The sequence below is a fragment of the Lagopus muta genome, chromosome 2 (genome assembly GCF_023343835.1).
Source record: "Lagopus muta isolate bLagMut1 chromosome 2, bLagMut1 primary, whole genome shotgun sequence".
Classification (NCBI taxonomy): domain Eukaryota; kingdom Metazoa; phylum Chordata; class Aves; order Galliformes; family Phasianidae; genus Lagopus; species Lagopus muta.
In genome coordinates, this window is record NC_064434.1 from 53,375,477 (window position 1) to 53,389,975 (window position 14,499).

The 14,499-nt window shown below is 38.5% G+C and overlaps 1 protein-coding gene across 2 annotated transcripts in view; it reads left to right on the forward strand.

The window, feature by feature from the left end:
* Positions 1 to 14,499, forward strand: part of ENPP1 (ectonucleotide pyrophosphatase/phosphodiesterase 1) — a 58,451-nt gene that overhangs the window by 18,537 nt on the left and 25,415 nt on the right. For both annotated transcript variants that reach the window (XR_007375290.1, XM_048936612.1), the window contains exons 2-7: positions 1,785 to 1,857; positions 3,371 to 3,487; positions 4,894 to 5,019; positions 5,186 to 5,246; positions 10,717 to 10,814; positions 14,379 to 14,458. Coding sequence is in view for 1 of the 2 variants with exons in the window: in XM_048936612.1 (XP_048792569.1) it covers positions 1,785 to 1,857; positions 3,371 to 3,487; positions 4,894 to 5,019; positions 5,186 to 5,246; positions 10,717 to 10,814; positions 14,379 to 14,458 (555 nt within the window). In the remaining variant the exon portion in view is untranslated. The remainder of the gene's footprint in view (positions 1 to 1,784; positions 1,858 to 3,370; positions 3,488 to 4,893; positions 5,020 to 5,185; positions 5,247 to 10,716; positions 10,815 to 14,378; positions 14,459 to 14,499) is intronic.

Genomic DNA, 14,499 nt, shown 5'->3' on the forward strand with positions numbered 1-14,499 from the left:
GTTACATATCAGCAGACATTCTACTCTTTGAGCTTAGTAGCATGGCATAAAGCAATAAATCCATCATCACCCTGAAATAAAGTAGACTCAGGTTCACTTTTTATAACCGAATTCAAGAGTTTCTATTTTCCAATAGTAATGTATAAATAAAAAGAACAGTAATAAGTTTTGCTCTCCCCAGTGATTTTCCTGAGCCTTGAAGTCTAGCATCTGACACACCACCTACCTCACTGTATGTGTACTTGTCTAGGTGATATTTCAGATGGAAAGTTTCCAAGGTCCAGAATAATTTATAGGTATTATACTAAAAAAACTGATTCAGCAGCTGTTGTTGATGGGGAAGGCAGTAAAAGGAGAAATGCTTAATGTGGGCAGTACTTAACTTTTACTGAAGTGTGTTTGAAAATATTTAACTTTTGATTCAAAGTCATTTTTCTCAGAAAAGAATGACCAGATGTACATTCTCTATTATCTTCCTCAACGCTTCTGAATACAAAAGCATTATTTTTCTGAAAGTGCTTTCTCTTTCAGGACTTTTAGCTAACATCAGTATTACAATTTACATTTGAATAGAATGGCAGTCATGAGTGCATTGCTGGCTTTCCCAGACTGCCTCTAATTACTATGGATGTAGTGATAATATGTGCACTGTTCCTCAAAAATGAATCACAGAATCACTGAATCACCAAGGTTGGAAAAGACCTACAAGATCATGCAGTCCAACCATCCACCTATCACCAATAGTACTCATTAATTAAACCATATTACAGCACAAGAACCAAACACCTTCCTTGAACAGCTCCAGGGTCGGTGACTCCACCACCTCACTGGGCAGCCCACTCCAGCGCCTGACCACTCTTTCAGAGAAGTAGTATTTCCTAACGTCCAACCTAAATCTCCCCTGGCGCAGCTTGAAGCCATTCCCTCCAGTCCTATCACCAGTTACATGACAGAAGAGGCCGATCCCCAGCTCACTACAACCTCCCTTCAGGTAGTTATAGAGAGCAATAAGGTCTCCCCAGAGCCGCCTCTTCTCCAGACTGAACAATCCCAGCTCCTTCAGCTGCTTCTCATAAATCCAGTGAGGATAGTGAGGTTAGAAGGAATCTATCCATTTATTTAAGTAAGCATTAGATCTTGCTTGAAGTGCTGGGTATGAGCAACATGGTGCCTGTTTAACAGCCTTAAAGCATTGAGAATCCAAAGTAAACATGGCGACAGTTTCTGGTCAGTGTAAGACACTGTGGTTGGTCTAAGGTGACATCCCACAGCTGCTTACCATTGTATAGACCAACACTGAACTACATACTAGGAAGTGGGAAAAGGTTTTCCTGCCTAGGAAAATTATAGGTATCACTTAAAGACCAGGGCTTCTGTTTGCAGTCTGTGGTCAAAGGCATAACTTCATTTTCTTAGAACAGTCCAGGAGGAAGGAAGAAGTGGAACAAAGAAAGTTTTGTAGAAAATGAATACATGTCTAAACATAAGCAACTTTTTTTCATTTGTGAGAGGGAAATAAATCACAGTATTTACTTGACCTAACTTAATAAGAAAGTTTAGAGAACCCAGTCTAGAGAATTTTCTTTTGTGCACAGGTAATCAGTTGAAATCGGTGTAACTGCTGCTGTGAGTGAAAACTGCTTGTGCAAGTGGTGAAATCGGCCTCCTAATCTGCATGTTGATCACGTTCAGTACAATTGTGTAGTGTTACTAGAGAAAATGAAGGCTTTCTAAACCATTCTGTGGTCACTCACAATTGCTCTCTTTTCCTTTCTGTCCCACAGATACTCTGTGTCTGCGTGCTAACAACAATCCTAGGATGTATATTTGGCCTGAAGCCTAGCTGTTCAAAAGATGGTAACTATTATGCTGTTTATTAGTAACTTTTCTAGCAATTTCTTTTTTTCTTCTTCTGTGAGTTAATTTTAGTATTATCAGAATGCCACCCTTTTTTGCTACATGAAGAACATTGGATGCATTGGTTGAAATAGTTTCATTTAGAGTGGTATGAAAATACTGGGAAATAAACATCAGGTGTCTTTAGTACCTGTATACTTCTTTGGAAAGTAAACTCATCCCTGTGCTCAGTATCTAAGCTGGCAGCTTCCATGTATCCCAGCTGCATCTGTGGTGATGTCATGTGGCTGACTTTTCTCAGTTCCCTATTAAAAAACAAAAAAACAAAAAAACCAAAAAAACACACAAACAAAAACAAAACTCAAAAACCGACAATTTATATTCCACGTTGTCCGGGAATATTTATTTTTCATCATTTCCTGTCAACTATGAAAATAAAAAGGTTGGTTTTTTTTATTGGTTGGAACTGTAGTCTGAAAATGTTTTTTGTGTGAAATTTTTTGACTGTTTTCTTCCCTGAAAATAAATGATCTTTTTGATGGTGAAGTTTCTTCAGACAGAAGGTTAAATATTTTAAGAAATCAAGCTTTTCCTTCAGAACAATTTTATTCATGCTACAAATCTAAAATAATTGGAAGTATGTTTAACAAACAGTGCTGCAATGATTTTTAACCAAAATGCATAATATTAGCGCCTTATTAAGAATCTGTTTAACTTTCCCCATTTTATTAGAGCTTTACCATAATTATTACCTTTTTTTTTATTACCTTATACCACACACTTCAAGATTTTTGAGAAGTCAAAAACAGAATTGTGGATTCACTTCATTTACTGCTTACAGTAAAACGCTGGCCAAATAAGGTGCTGCTAATGCTGCAAATCAGTAGTATGTTATTATTTTTTCTTCCTGTGTCTCCGAGTGGTACCTTGACTGTGATACAGTGGGATGTAGAGCTGGGCTTCTTCAATTTCTGTTCTGGAGTGCCTCTGTTTTGTGTGAAAATAGCCATTCAGACTATGGAAGAATTGCAAACCTGCCTCATGTGATCTAGATTTTAACTGATGCTTATTTACTTACCTAAAGTAGATGATTGTCAGCCCCAGAAATGAAGATCAGTGTTACCTACACTTTCAAGGTTCTCTAGCTGAAACATGGGTTCATGTTTCCTCAGTGGGTTTCCTCTTATGGAGATATTTCATGTGCTAAATAACTGTACAAGTATCTCCTGGAGATGCAGAGAGGCAGTGGCAGTCACAACTGGAATTGTAGTCCTTTCTTTCAATGATGTCTGCCAGAAATGAAACACCACATTCCTGTTAAAACATGACACCTTCATTCAGTAAGAGAAAATAAACATATTTAGTTGGTTTAAGACTTTTGTTCAGCTGCTGCTTTTTTCTTTTTTTTTTTTGCAGCTACACTGTGAGTAGTGGAATGATCAACTGCGTCACTCTTTAGGCTGATTTTTTTTTTTTTTTGCATATTGATTAATAACACTATTCTATATTACAGTAAAAACCTGCAAAGGTCGTTGCTTTGAAAGGACCTTTGGAAGCTGTCGTTGTGACAGAGATTGTGTTAAGCTTGGAAACTGCTGCTTAGACTACCAGGAAACATGCATACAACCAGGTAAGAATGGAAAAAATTATGGAGGCAAGCTCTCATATGGGCCAGCACATGTGAGCTCTGTTGTGGTCAGGTGGTCATTACTTCAACTTTAAATGCTTTTCAGGGTGCAAGAGAGGGAAGACTGAGCGCGGTGGCTCTGCTGCAGCAGTCCCACATCCTCCTACTCACTCTATTGGCAATGGTTTTACTAAGGGCTCCTGGGGAAGGAGCTTCAGGACTATGTGTTCTACACACCAGTAAAGCTTGAATGTGGTTAATGGGAGAGAGAATGTGAGAGTGTGTTGCTGCACTCTGCCTTGAAAAGCACAGCAAGAACTGTGGCTGAAGGTCTCAGTCAGCCTTTTCTTTTCTGTGCTTGGGAGTGAGAGAACAGTGGCATGCATTGTCCCTTGTCCCGTGGATTCTGTATATTGGGTCTTTGTGTCAGTTACGACCCACATGAGAAAGGGGAGGACAGAGCTGCTCTGTGAATGGTCTTTTCCTATCCAATACCTTGCTGCTCAAGCACTCTGCCCTATTATTCCCCTGCTTCAGTGTGAAGCAAGGTTATCATGCTGGCCTCTGGGACAATGCGGGACAACAAAATAGGCTGCAGTGTTGGAAAATGGTCTCAAAGCAGGAAGTTGTCATGATTTATCAAAAGCTGCAAGCCAGATAGGCAAAGGTGTGACAAGTTCCATGGAGAAATTGTATGGAGTAAGATGATATTTTGGATAGTAACACTAAAGATAGAACTTGTAGTTTTACCTTAATACATGATATATGATATTCTTACCACTTATTTCTCATCTTGCCCAACTTTACAAGTCTTTGTAGAACTTGTTAACATAGTCTCACCCTGAAATTTAAAATTCAAATGCTGACTTTTTAGAACCAAATGATTAAACTGAATTCAACTGTTTGCTTCAACTGATTATTGTTCAGAGGTCCTCTGCATAAAGCTTTTTGCATGTTAGAAAACTTGTGTGGGACTTACCCTCCTCTCTGTTTAATAACACCAGTTTAAAGAATTCTTTAAAACAAAGAGGAGAGCCTGTCTAACAACTAAGTTAGGGATTTTCTTGATGCACTTGTTGGGGAACTTGTTTATAGTATGTGTTTATTGGATTAAGTCCAAAGAAATTACCATACTTAAGAAGACCTGTAGATACTTTCTGTTGACCTTTCATGATCTGCGGTATTTTTAAGCATATGCTGCATAATTATCTTCAGATGTCTGTGCATTCAAATTGTTTAGCCATGGATGTTAATGTCTTCCAAAATGCCAAAGGTTGTGCTATTATTCATGCATCAAATACCTCAGGACTTTCTTTTTGTGAGTACACATTTGAGAACTTACCATTCAATACTTTAATGTGACACTTGCATGGGTGTTAACTGTTGTACTGTCTGTCATCTGTTTGTAGCTCATATATGGACATGTAATAAGTTTAGGTGTGGAGAGAAGAGGCGACCAGAGTATCATTGCTCCTGCTCAGATGATTGTGTGGAAAATAATGATTGCTGTGTCAACTATCAAGCCGCATGCAAAGGTAAATGCCCTCAGTGAATTCCAGTAGTGTCTCTTGTGTACCTCTGTTTGTTTGAATGGAATAAGGTCACAGTATTTTTAAAAACATCTTATAAAGCAAAAAACTTGTATTGATCAATAAAGTAATTTACTGTCTTGAAAAATAAATTGCACTCATTTGTTTTAAGGAGAGGCAAGCTGGGTTGAAGAAGAGTGTGAGGACATTACTGAACCTCAGTGTCCAAAAGGGTGAGGATATTGTATATTTGCATAGCTCCGCTCTTTGTTTTTGAGATTATTTTCCTTCCTGTGCCTTCCTGGGATCTGCTTACCTTTCTTACTCATAGTAGGAGAGACTGCCAGCCATTCAGACAATATTGGGTTGTGCATACTAACAAGCTGGGTTGCTCAATCCCAGCAGCACTAACATATTCCAGCACTTGCTTGACTTGCAGGGTATATCTTTTCCCACACTTTGCCATCTCTCACAGCTGTGTGTATGTTCTGAGAAGCCCTTCTTTGTACTAGCCATACTGTTACTCGAAACATGCTCCAACATACCCAGTCTCCGAGGACCCACCTGGCAGTCTCAGACTCTCTTCCCCATTACCCTGTGTCTGCTTCAACCCCATAGCTGCAGGACATGGGCAGATCACTGTCCCAGTGTCATTGGCACTAGGACAGAATTTTTAGCAAGCTAGCTGAGCCACTTTCTTCTGAAGACATAAAAAGGTTCCATGTGAGCTCACAGAATCACAGAATGGCCAGGGTTGGAAAAGACCTCAAGGATCATGAATCTCCAACCTCCCTGCCACATGCAGGGCCACCAACCTCCACGTTTAATGCTAAACCAGGCTGCCCAGGGCCCCATCCAACTTGGCCTTGAACACCTCCAGGGATGGGGCATCCAAACCTCTCTGGGCAGCCTGTTCCAGCACCTCACCACTCTCTGGGTAAAGAATTTCTCCCTAATGTCCAACCTAAATCTCCCCTCCCTCAACTTAAAACCATTTCCCCTCATCCTACACATATCAACCCTTTCAAAGAGTTGATTCCCCTCCCCTCTGTAGGCTCCCTTTAGGCATTGAAAGGCTGCAATGAGGTCACCCTGCAGCCTTCTTTTCTCCAGGCTGAACAAGCCCAGCTCCCTCAGCCTGTCCCCAGCTCCCAGGGGATTGTTGATCATTGGGTCTGTTCCACATAGGGTCTGCTCCTGACAGCTGTATGGCACCAGCATGTGGGAACAGCACAGTTCTCAGCCAATGAGTCAGGCTGCACTTTGTGTAATATTCTTGCTGTGGGATCTTCAAATTTACAGTAAAACTGAAGTTGATTGCACCCTGTTGTTGGGTGCATCAGGCATTAAGAGAAGTGACTTAGCCATTCCTGACTGAAAAGCATTCCACTGGAAAAGAAAGTGAATATATGCTGTGGGAATGAGTTGAGTTCAGCTACATTCTTGTCTGAAAAGTGTCAAAAACAAATGTGGATGATTTTGAAATGATGTTCTGGAAATATACTTAGCAAAGTAAAACTTTTTGTTGTTGTTACTCTTTTTGACTTAAGTATTTAAATCATACTGTATTTATTGGAGTTATAATATTGTCAAAGTGTACTTTTTTTTTTAATGTTTCTATACCAAATGAGCATTTTTCATTCTGATTCAGAATAGCAAACTGACACTTCAGAATCTGTTTCAAGACAGATACTGGAGGTTCTTTTTGCATTAAGCCCAAGTCCCTAGTAAGCTTCTACATAGAAAAACTGTAGCCACCCAGTTGTGGAAGCTTTTGTGATTTATTCCTCTTCTGAAATATTAGTGTAGGGCTGTGTGCTGGAAACTGACCCTAGGATGCTGACTAAGTTGCAAACAAACAAACGAGCCTCATGCAGATCCACAGTTAATGGTGTAAATGTCATAGGGCAACTCCTGGTGGTTAACTTGTTTTAAGGAGAGTTTTGGTTTTTTGTTTTGTTTTGTTATTTTTTTCCTATTCAACCCATGGAAAGAATGCATAGTTACTTTACTAAAATTGTTTTAATTGTGGCAAAACCAGAAATGTTGCAATAAAACCCAGCTAAGGAAAGGGTGATGTGTGGTCAAATTTGAATCAAGCAGCGTGTACTGAAAGCTCACCTCAGACTGTTAGCACACAGGCTTCTCCCCAGACTGACAAGTCTGTAAACAAATCACTTCTTCCTGTGGCAGAATAGGCAAGATCACAGTTGACTTGAGCTTAGCACTTGGTTTTTGGCCTCAGGGTACTGGTTCTGATTCTGTACATATTCATGTATGTGTTTTCTGGGCTCAAATTGGATTGTTCATGTAGTGCAGAGGAGACAAAAACTGCAGTGTTCAATGATGTGTTGAATCTGAGAAAATTTGCTGATTTCAGTTAGACTGCTCAAATGCTGTAAATGAAGTACAAATGAAGATAATCATATGAGCTTCAACAAGAAACAGTGCCAGATCCTGCACTCTGGTCACAGTAACTCCATGCAGTGCTAACGGCTAAGAGCAGAGTCGCTGGAAAGCTGCATGAAGGAAAATGATCTGGAGGTCTTAGCTGAACATAAACCAGCAGTGTGCCCAGGTGGCCAAGAGAGCCAGTGGATCCTGGCTTGTATCAGAAATAGTACAGCCAGCAGGGAGGTGATCGTCCCCTGTACTTGGCACTGGTGAGGCTGTACCTTGAGTGCTGTGTTCAGTTTTGTGTCCCTCACTGCAAGAAAGACATCAAAGCCTGGAGTGTGTCCAGAGAAGGGCAGTGAAGCTGGTGAGGGGTCTGGAGCACAAGTCTAACAGGAGCAGTTGGATGCTCATGTTGCATCCCAGCAATAGGATGAAAGTAATGGCCTTAAGTTGCACTCAGGAGAGGTTCAGGCTGGATATTAGGAAAAATTTCTTCTCATAAAGAGTAATCAGGCATTGGAACAGACTGCCCAGAGAAGTGGTGGAGTCTTCAGTGAGCTGGAAGAAACCCTGTGTCTGAAGGTCATTCATTCTTTACTTTCTCCTTGATAACGGAATCTTTTTTCTTCCTGTTGAAGCTTACATACAGCTGATGGAAAAGATAAAGTTTTACTTCTAGTACTTTATGACTGTGTATAGGCAGAGTTCTATAGGACTTCTCTGTGTACAATGTTTAGCTGTTCTTGTTATTTTTGTGGTCTAACCAGGCTGAGAAGCAGGTCGGCTTGGCAGCATTGTCTGCGGTTCAGTTCCCGCAGTCTTACTGGCTGGTGAACCTGCTAGACCACAGCAAGCCTGTAATGCCTGCGTTATGTTTCCATAGAACCCAGCTTATAGGAGTAGATAATTACCACTGCATTTCCTTTAGCTTGGAGTCAGGATGTAACTGTGGCATATGTATTTATCCAAGTGCTGTGAAACAGCCTTGTCATACGGCTTGCACATAGCCAGCATGAATCACAGACCGGGCCAAAACTTGAGCCTCTGAACTCTCACCTCTGCTTGCTCGTGATAGCGCATTTTGAAAGTAGCAAGTATAAGCTTAGATACCACCAGAAGGTCATAGAAATCACTGATTTATCTCAGAACTGAGCTTAGGTCAGTTTGTGAATTAGGGTTTTACTCAAAGGGAATTGTACTGGAGCTCTTCCAAAGAACACAGTCTAACGTAATCTTTCATGCTGTGCTTCCCTGAATACAGGATAGGTCATCAACTATTTGAATTTCAGCATGTGTAGAGGATACAAGAAGCAAAATGTATCAATGGCCTATCTTGTCAAGTCTAATTTATGTGTGTGAGGTGGTCAGTACCTGGATTTGCAGACAACAAAGACATATACTAAGTGGTTGGTTTACTTGTAAATGCCAAAGGCGCAATAGTATCAAGTCCCATTCTAAGGAGTTTTTGGTTTTTAGTTAGATTTGTAAGCAAATATTGAACAGACTGCCTCAAAAGCCATATTTTATTGCAGAACATTTGCAGTGAAATTTTTTAGAAATTTTTTCATCGGAGAGAATCAATTTAAAAAAAAATAAGAATTGAAAGTGCAGAGATCAAAACTTCTGATAGAAAAAAGAATGCCCATAATATAGGTGAAAAGATAATGGGTGAAGAGTTTTCTTACTCTTTTTTTCACCAGAGACTTTACTCTTGGCCCTGATGGTCATACGCTTCTTGTTCCCAGCTTACTGTCTCTATTAAACTTTCCAAAAGATGGTATTATAGATGATATATAGATGAAAATCAGGCTACAAGCACATGTTACGAATACATTTTAATAGTTTATTTTGTCTGAGACAAGGCAGGCTGCGTGACAGTTCTGACTAAAGAAGTCATTTTGGCTGAACTGTTTTCCAGTAGTTTCTACCTGTTGATTAAAATTTTCTTTGGATAGACGTGTTCTGGTTGCCTGACTAATCTTCAGGTTAATGCAGTCACGTTTGTTTTAAACTGAAATAAGGCTTATAAATGTTTCATTTGTCAGGGTAAATGGTGGTTTGGATTTTTTTGTGTGGTATGTCACTTAGGAAATTGTCAACACTTTACAAGTAATATTTGTCTTCTATCATCACTGTTTTATTTTGGGAAAATGAAGTGCAATAAAGTTTTTTTAAAAAATTTCCATTTTACAATTTGTAAACAGTAAAAGGAAAAATGAGCTTGCAATTGGAGTGTAAGTTATATATTCATTTATTTTAGGCAAAACTATATTTTCAGTGATTGCTTTGTTGCTGAACTGCAATGCTTTGGCAGCCTTGCATGTTCTCATATATAGGTTCAATGCAAGGATATTTTTTCTTCAGGGAAGAAATTACTGATGTCTATTCCTGTCAGTGATGCAGTAGATTGAGTGCTTACAGTTGAAGATAAATAGTTTGGACAGGGCTGAAGCTGGGAACAAATCAGGGTTGGAAAACATAGGTATTGTGGAGACTGGAAAGGGAGAATTTGTTTTTGCTAGTTCCAGTGAAATCAGTTCCTGAATTTACCTGTCAAATTCTGGCTTGAAATATTGTTACAGTGTTCCAGTTGTAGGGCCACATTTTTTGGTTTGAGATTGATGGTACTTGTAGTATTAGAGGGAATGGTGGTTCAGATCTGTTTGGTTAAATAATCTTTGTAAGATGAAAGGAAAAAAAATGTTATAGTAGTGTTTGAACATATCCTCTACATGAGATTTTTCTTAGTTTTGTGTAGTCAGAAGATAAATTTTGGTGGTTTTTTTTTTATTTTTTTATTTTTTAACAGAAAAAAAGTAAATTGTGAATTGTAGAGGAACAAAGTGAATAAAGGAGAACTACAGATTGCCATTGCTTTTTCTCTTTCCCTTTTGTTACCTGGGGATGGAAGGAAGTGGGTGATGCTCCAGTGGGGCTGACTTGAGTATGGAGTACAGAAGAACCCAGATGGGTTGTGTGAGCATCTTGGCTTGTACTTTATTTTTATATTTGTGAAGTTAGGCACTGTCATGGGGTGTGCATATGTGTCTGCACACCTTACCTCGGCCTCTTCAGTTAGGGTGTTATGCTACCCTGCAAAGAAAGGGGATGCAATGGATGTCTTGCATGCTGTTATGCCAGCCTGTGAACCTTTCTTCTTGGGCCTGGTTTGTAGTCCTCTCTTTATCAGTCTGGTTTACAGTCCCGTAAGGAACATGTCTAACATTATTGGGAAAAGTTTTTAAATTAATGATATGAATTTATTTTTCAGTCTTACTTTTAATACTTGATATTCTGTTTATACAGATTTAACAAATCTCCGGTGTTACTGTTTTCGTTGGATGGCTTCAGAGCAGAATATTTGCAGACATGGGGTGGACTTCTGCCTGTTATTAGCAAATTACGTGAGTAGTTTTCTTGTCTAAGCAATATCACGCTGTCTTACCACAAAACCCCATTGGTTTTGTTTTTCTGTAGATGCCGCTACTCTTACTTTTAAAAATCCTCACTAATCTTGCATAAAACTCAAGTTTTTGCCTTACATAACAGCTTTATAGAGAACTTGAGTTTTTTGGGGGTGGAAGGTCAAGGAGAAGAGAGGGTATTAGAAACAGTTTGTCTGGACTTTGGATTTTCAGTATAACCTTAAAAAAATCAGCTACACAGCCCTTGCAGTATTTAGGAGATAGATGCTTCTGCTGTGAGTTTGACGTAGGCTCACATTTTCATCTGCATTGCATAGTGCATTGCATAGTCTCATACTTAGCTGGAATGGCTTTGAAGAAAATAAGGTAGAAGGCATTTCATTTTGTTTGGAAAAAAAAAAAAAAAGGAAGATATTAGGAATAGATCATTTAGAAGGGCTGATATGTGGCATAGAATTATGATGAATCTGAGAAAACATTTAGCAAACATTTTCAGAAAAAATTAGAGCTTCATAAATGCAGATTTTTTTTCCTGTGGACTGTGTAGTATCTTACTGAACTTTGAAGTTTCTCAGTAACTTTACTTTTCCTGTCTCTATTTTGCCTGTGGTCTGTAAAGAATGGTGGCATTTCTTGTCTGAAAAATACGCCAATGTTGTTGTCATTCATAAATTAGTACCTGGTGTGACTGGTTTCAGTTTGACTAAAAATAAATCAGTAAAAATACTTGCCTTTTTACAGTGGTTGTTACAACTCGATCTATTCCAGAGCATAACAATTCACAGATGCATTTGAGGTTTTGGCTTTTCTTTTTGTTCATTGTTAGAATAAAATGAGGCTTTGAAAAAATTTCATAAGATGCAATTATTGAAATTTTCACCATTACAAGGGCTTTGAGTGGAGATGCTGGCTGTAATCGGGGTTACAACTCTGGCTGAGATATGAGACGGTGATATGCAAAGTTTCTCAGTTCTTTGGTTTGGATAGGTTACAGTGCAACTTTTCTTGGTGAGTTTCATAACAAGTTTGTATTTCTGTTTCCACTGAGTCCATGATGAATTCTAACTACTAAGAAATTCAGTTGCCTCGAACAAATCTTTCAATGTTTTCATGAAAGAGCCATGGAGTTTTAGGTGATCAAAAATTAGATTGTTTGAAGATTCTAAAACCAGAATGTCTAATAATGTTTTAGAATAAAATGAAAAACAATATGGATAGAAATACTATTTCTATGTTAATTCTGCTGTTTTCTACTACTCTGGAACACTTTTTGTAAGCTGATAGTCCTTTATAATACAGTATAGAGACTAATCAGCCTGGTCTTTCTTACAAAACCTTGCTCTCTAACACTTTTTCCTCAGTAAAATTGTTGAAAAGCTTAGATGAGGCAAATATCCTTCTGTAAAAGAAAAGTCATCAGATATTGGTTTCACTAAGGAGTAGATCATATGACACCGAGCCTTCAAGTTTCCATGTGCCTGGCACCCCATCCATCTGTGGTCACTGAAAATGGTGCAAGCTGTCATTTCTGTGAGAGCATAAATATTTCTACAGTATTTTATTGTGCTACAAGGGGTAGTGAAGTCTATCCCCCTCTGGAAGACTGAAAATTATAGTGAATAAATTGCTTGGCAATTGTTAAAAGATTGTGCTGAATCCTTCTGAAGGTTGTAGTTATCCCTTTAAAGGACTGACAAGTGTTTAAAAGACTTATAGTTAATAAATTATGGCACTTACGAAACCATGAGCAGTTTTTCATGTTAGCTAATGTAACTGCTTACAGTTTCCTTACATTAGAGTGTTGCTAAATCCCCACATTTTAATTCAGATATATCTACAGTACAACTCTCCTTGTCTTCTTGGAGATCCTTGGTAGAGTAAATGCCTATAAAGCAATATCATAATTTCACATTTAGCAAGTTTTATTACACACCCACATTTGTCTGTTGAAAGTGGGGTATTCAGAATGGTGCTGAGGCTTCTCAGGGATCATATGCATAACCATTATGTGTACACAGAGGTTCAGAGAGGCCATATTCACATGCTTCTTTTCCACTGTGATATCATAATTTAAAATAAATCATTTTGTCTTCAGTCTTTAACTAAGACAACAAACCAAAAATAGGAGTGATAACTCATGGAAAGTGTCATAAAAAAAAAAAGCTCTGGAGTTTTGGACAAAACATGTTCTCAGTGTATTTTTTCTCTAACTTAAAGCAAAATCAACCAACCAACAAACAAAACAACCCACACAGTGGCACTAACTGCTGTTCACAAAAACAACATCAACAACAGATTTGCAGTTGGTTGAAATTCATCAAGTGTGTTGCAGTTCCGAAGAAGTACAGCTATTTGTTACTTCAGAACACAAAGGTAAAGAGAATGCCTGTGTAATCTGAGAGGGTTTTTATTGCTGGCTTCTTTTTATCTTTATTCCCACAAATAAATTAGTTCAGCTAAGACTCAGTCCCATGAGTTCTAAGTGCTTTGAAGCAAAGCTTCTTGTGTTATCAATCTTTTTGTTCTCTTTTATGAGCATACATGTGACCCAGAGTGTAAGTGAAGAAGATCCAATCTTTTTCTACAGGATCTTTACTTCGGGCTCTTTAGCATCCATTGAAATATTTTTGGTTTTCACATTGTATTTTTAATGTTATTAATGAAGGCTATTATTTTTACCAAAAACCAGGTCCCATACATTTGCCTGTGGAAATCTAGGCAGCTAACTTGAGTAAACTTGCTGAATTATTTTGGTCTGGAAAATGTATCTTCAAAATAATAAAGACCATGCACTAATCTTCTTTCCTTTTAATCAAGGTAGAGAAAGCTTTGAGATTCGTTCTAGAATAAGAGCTTATTTAAATAAATAATTGAAGAAAGTGCAAAGTGAATAGCGATTTGATAGGCGATTGAGAGTGCCAGGGCACCACTGTGCCATCAACTATTTCACTTCTGAGAGCTCTCAAGAAGCTAGTTGGTCTACAGTTGCTCATTTCACCTTCTGCTCAGCAGGACAACTTTGGAGGGAGTGATTTCTTTGATTACAGTGAGGGCGGTGAGACACTGGAACAGGTTAACTAGTGTTGTGATTGATGCTCCAATCCTGAAGGCTTCAAATGTGAGTGTGGATCAGGCCCTAAGCAACCTGATCTAGCTGCGGTGTTCCTGTGCATTGCAGGAGAACTGGAATAGACGACCCTCAGAGGTCCCTTCCAACTCTAAGGATTCTGTGATTCTATGATTACTCATTCTTACCTATGCATGTGCTTTTCATAAGGACTGTAGACCTTACTCATGTGACCATTGGAGTTAGTCTTTAGGAATATTTAAAATTTGTATTACTAACCATTCATTCAGCTTGTAAATAAATGTGGGAAGAAATAAGAGATATTAACTCCAGAATTCTGAAAAATTAAAACTTTTTGGAAGCATCATTTTAAAAAAACCAAAAAACTAACAACAAAAAATGTTTTTGCATGATAGAAACTTACTGAGATTTCTTCATCTGTAATTTAGCTGTTTTGCCTTCTTCCCTCTCTCTAGAGAAATGTGGAACGTACACTTCCAATATGAGACCAGTGTATCCTTCAAAAACCTTTCCCAATCACTACTCCATTGTCACAGTAGGTATTCATGTGTATTATGTTTCTGCTACTGAAGAACC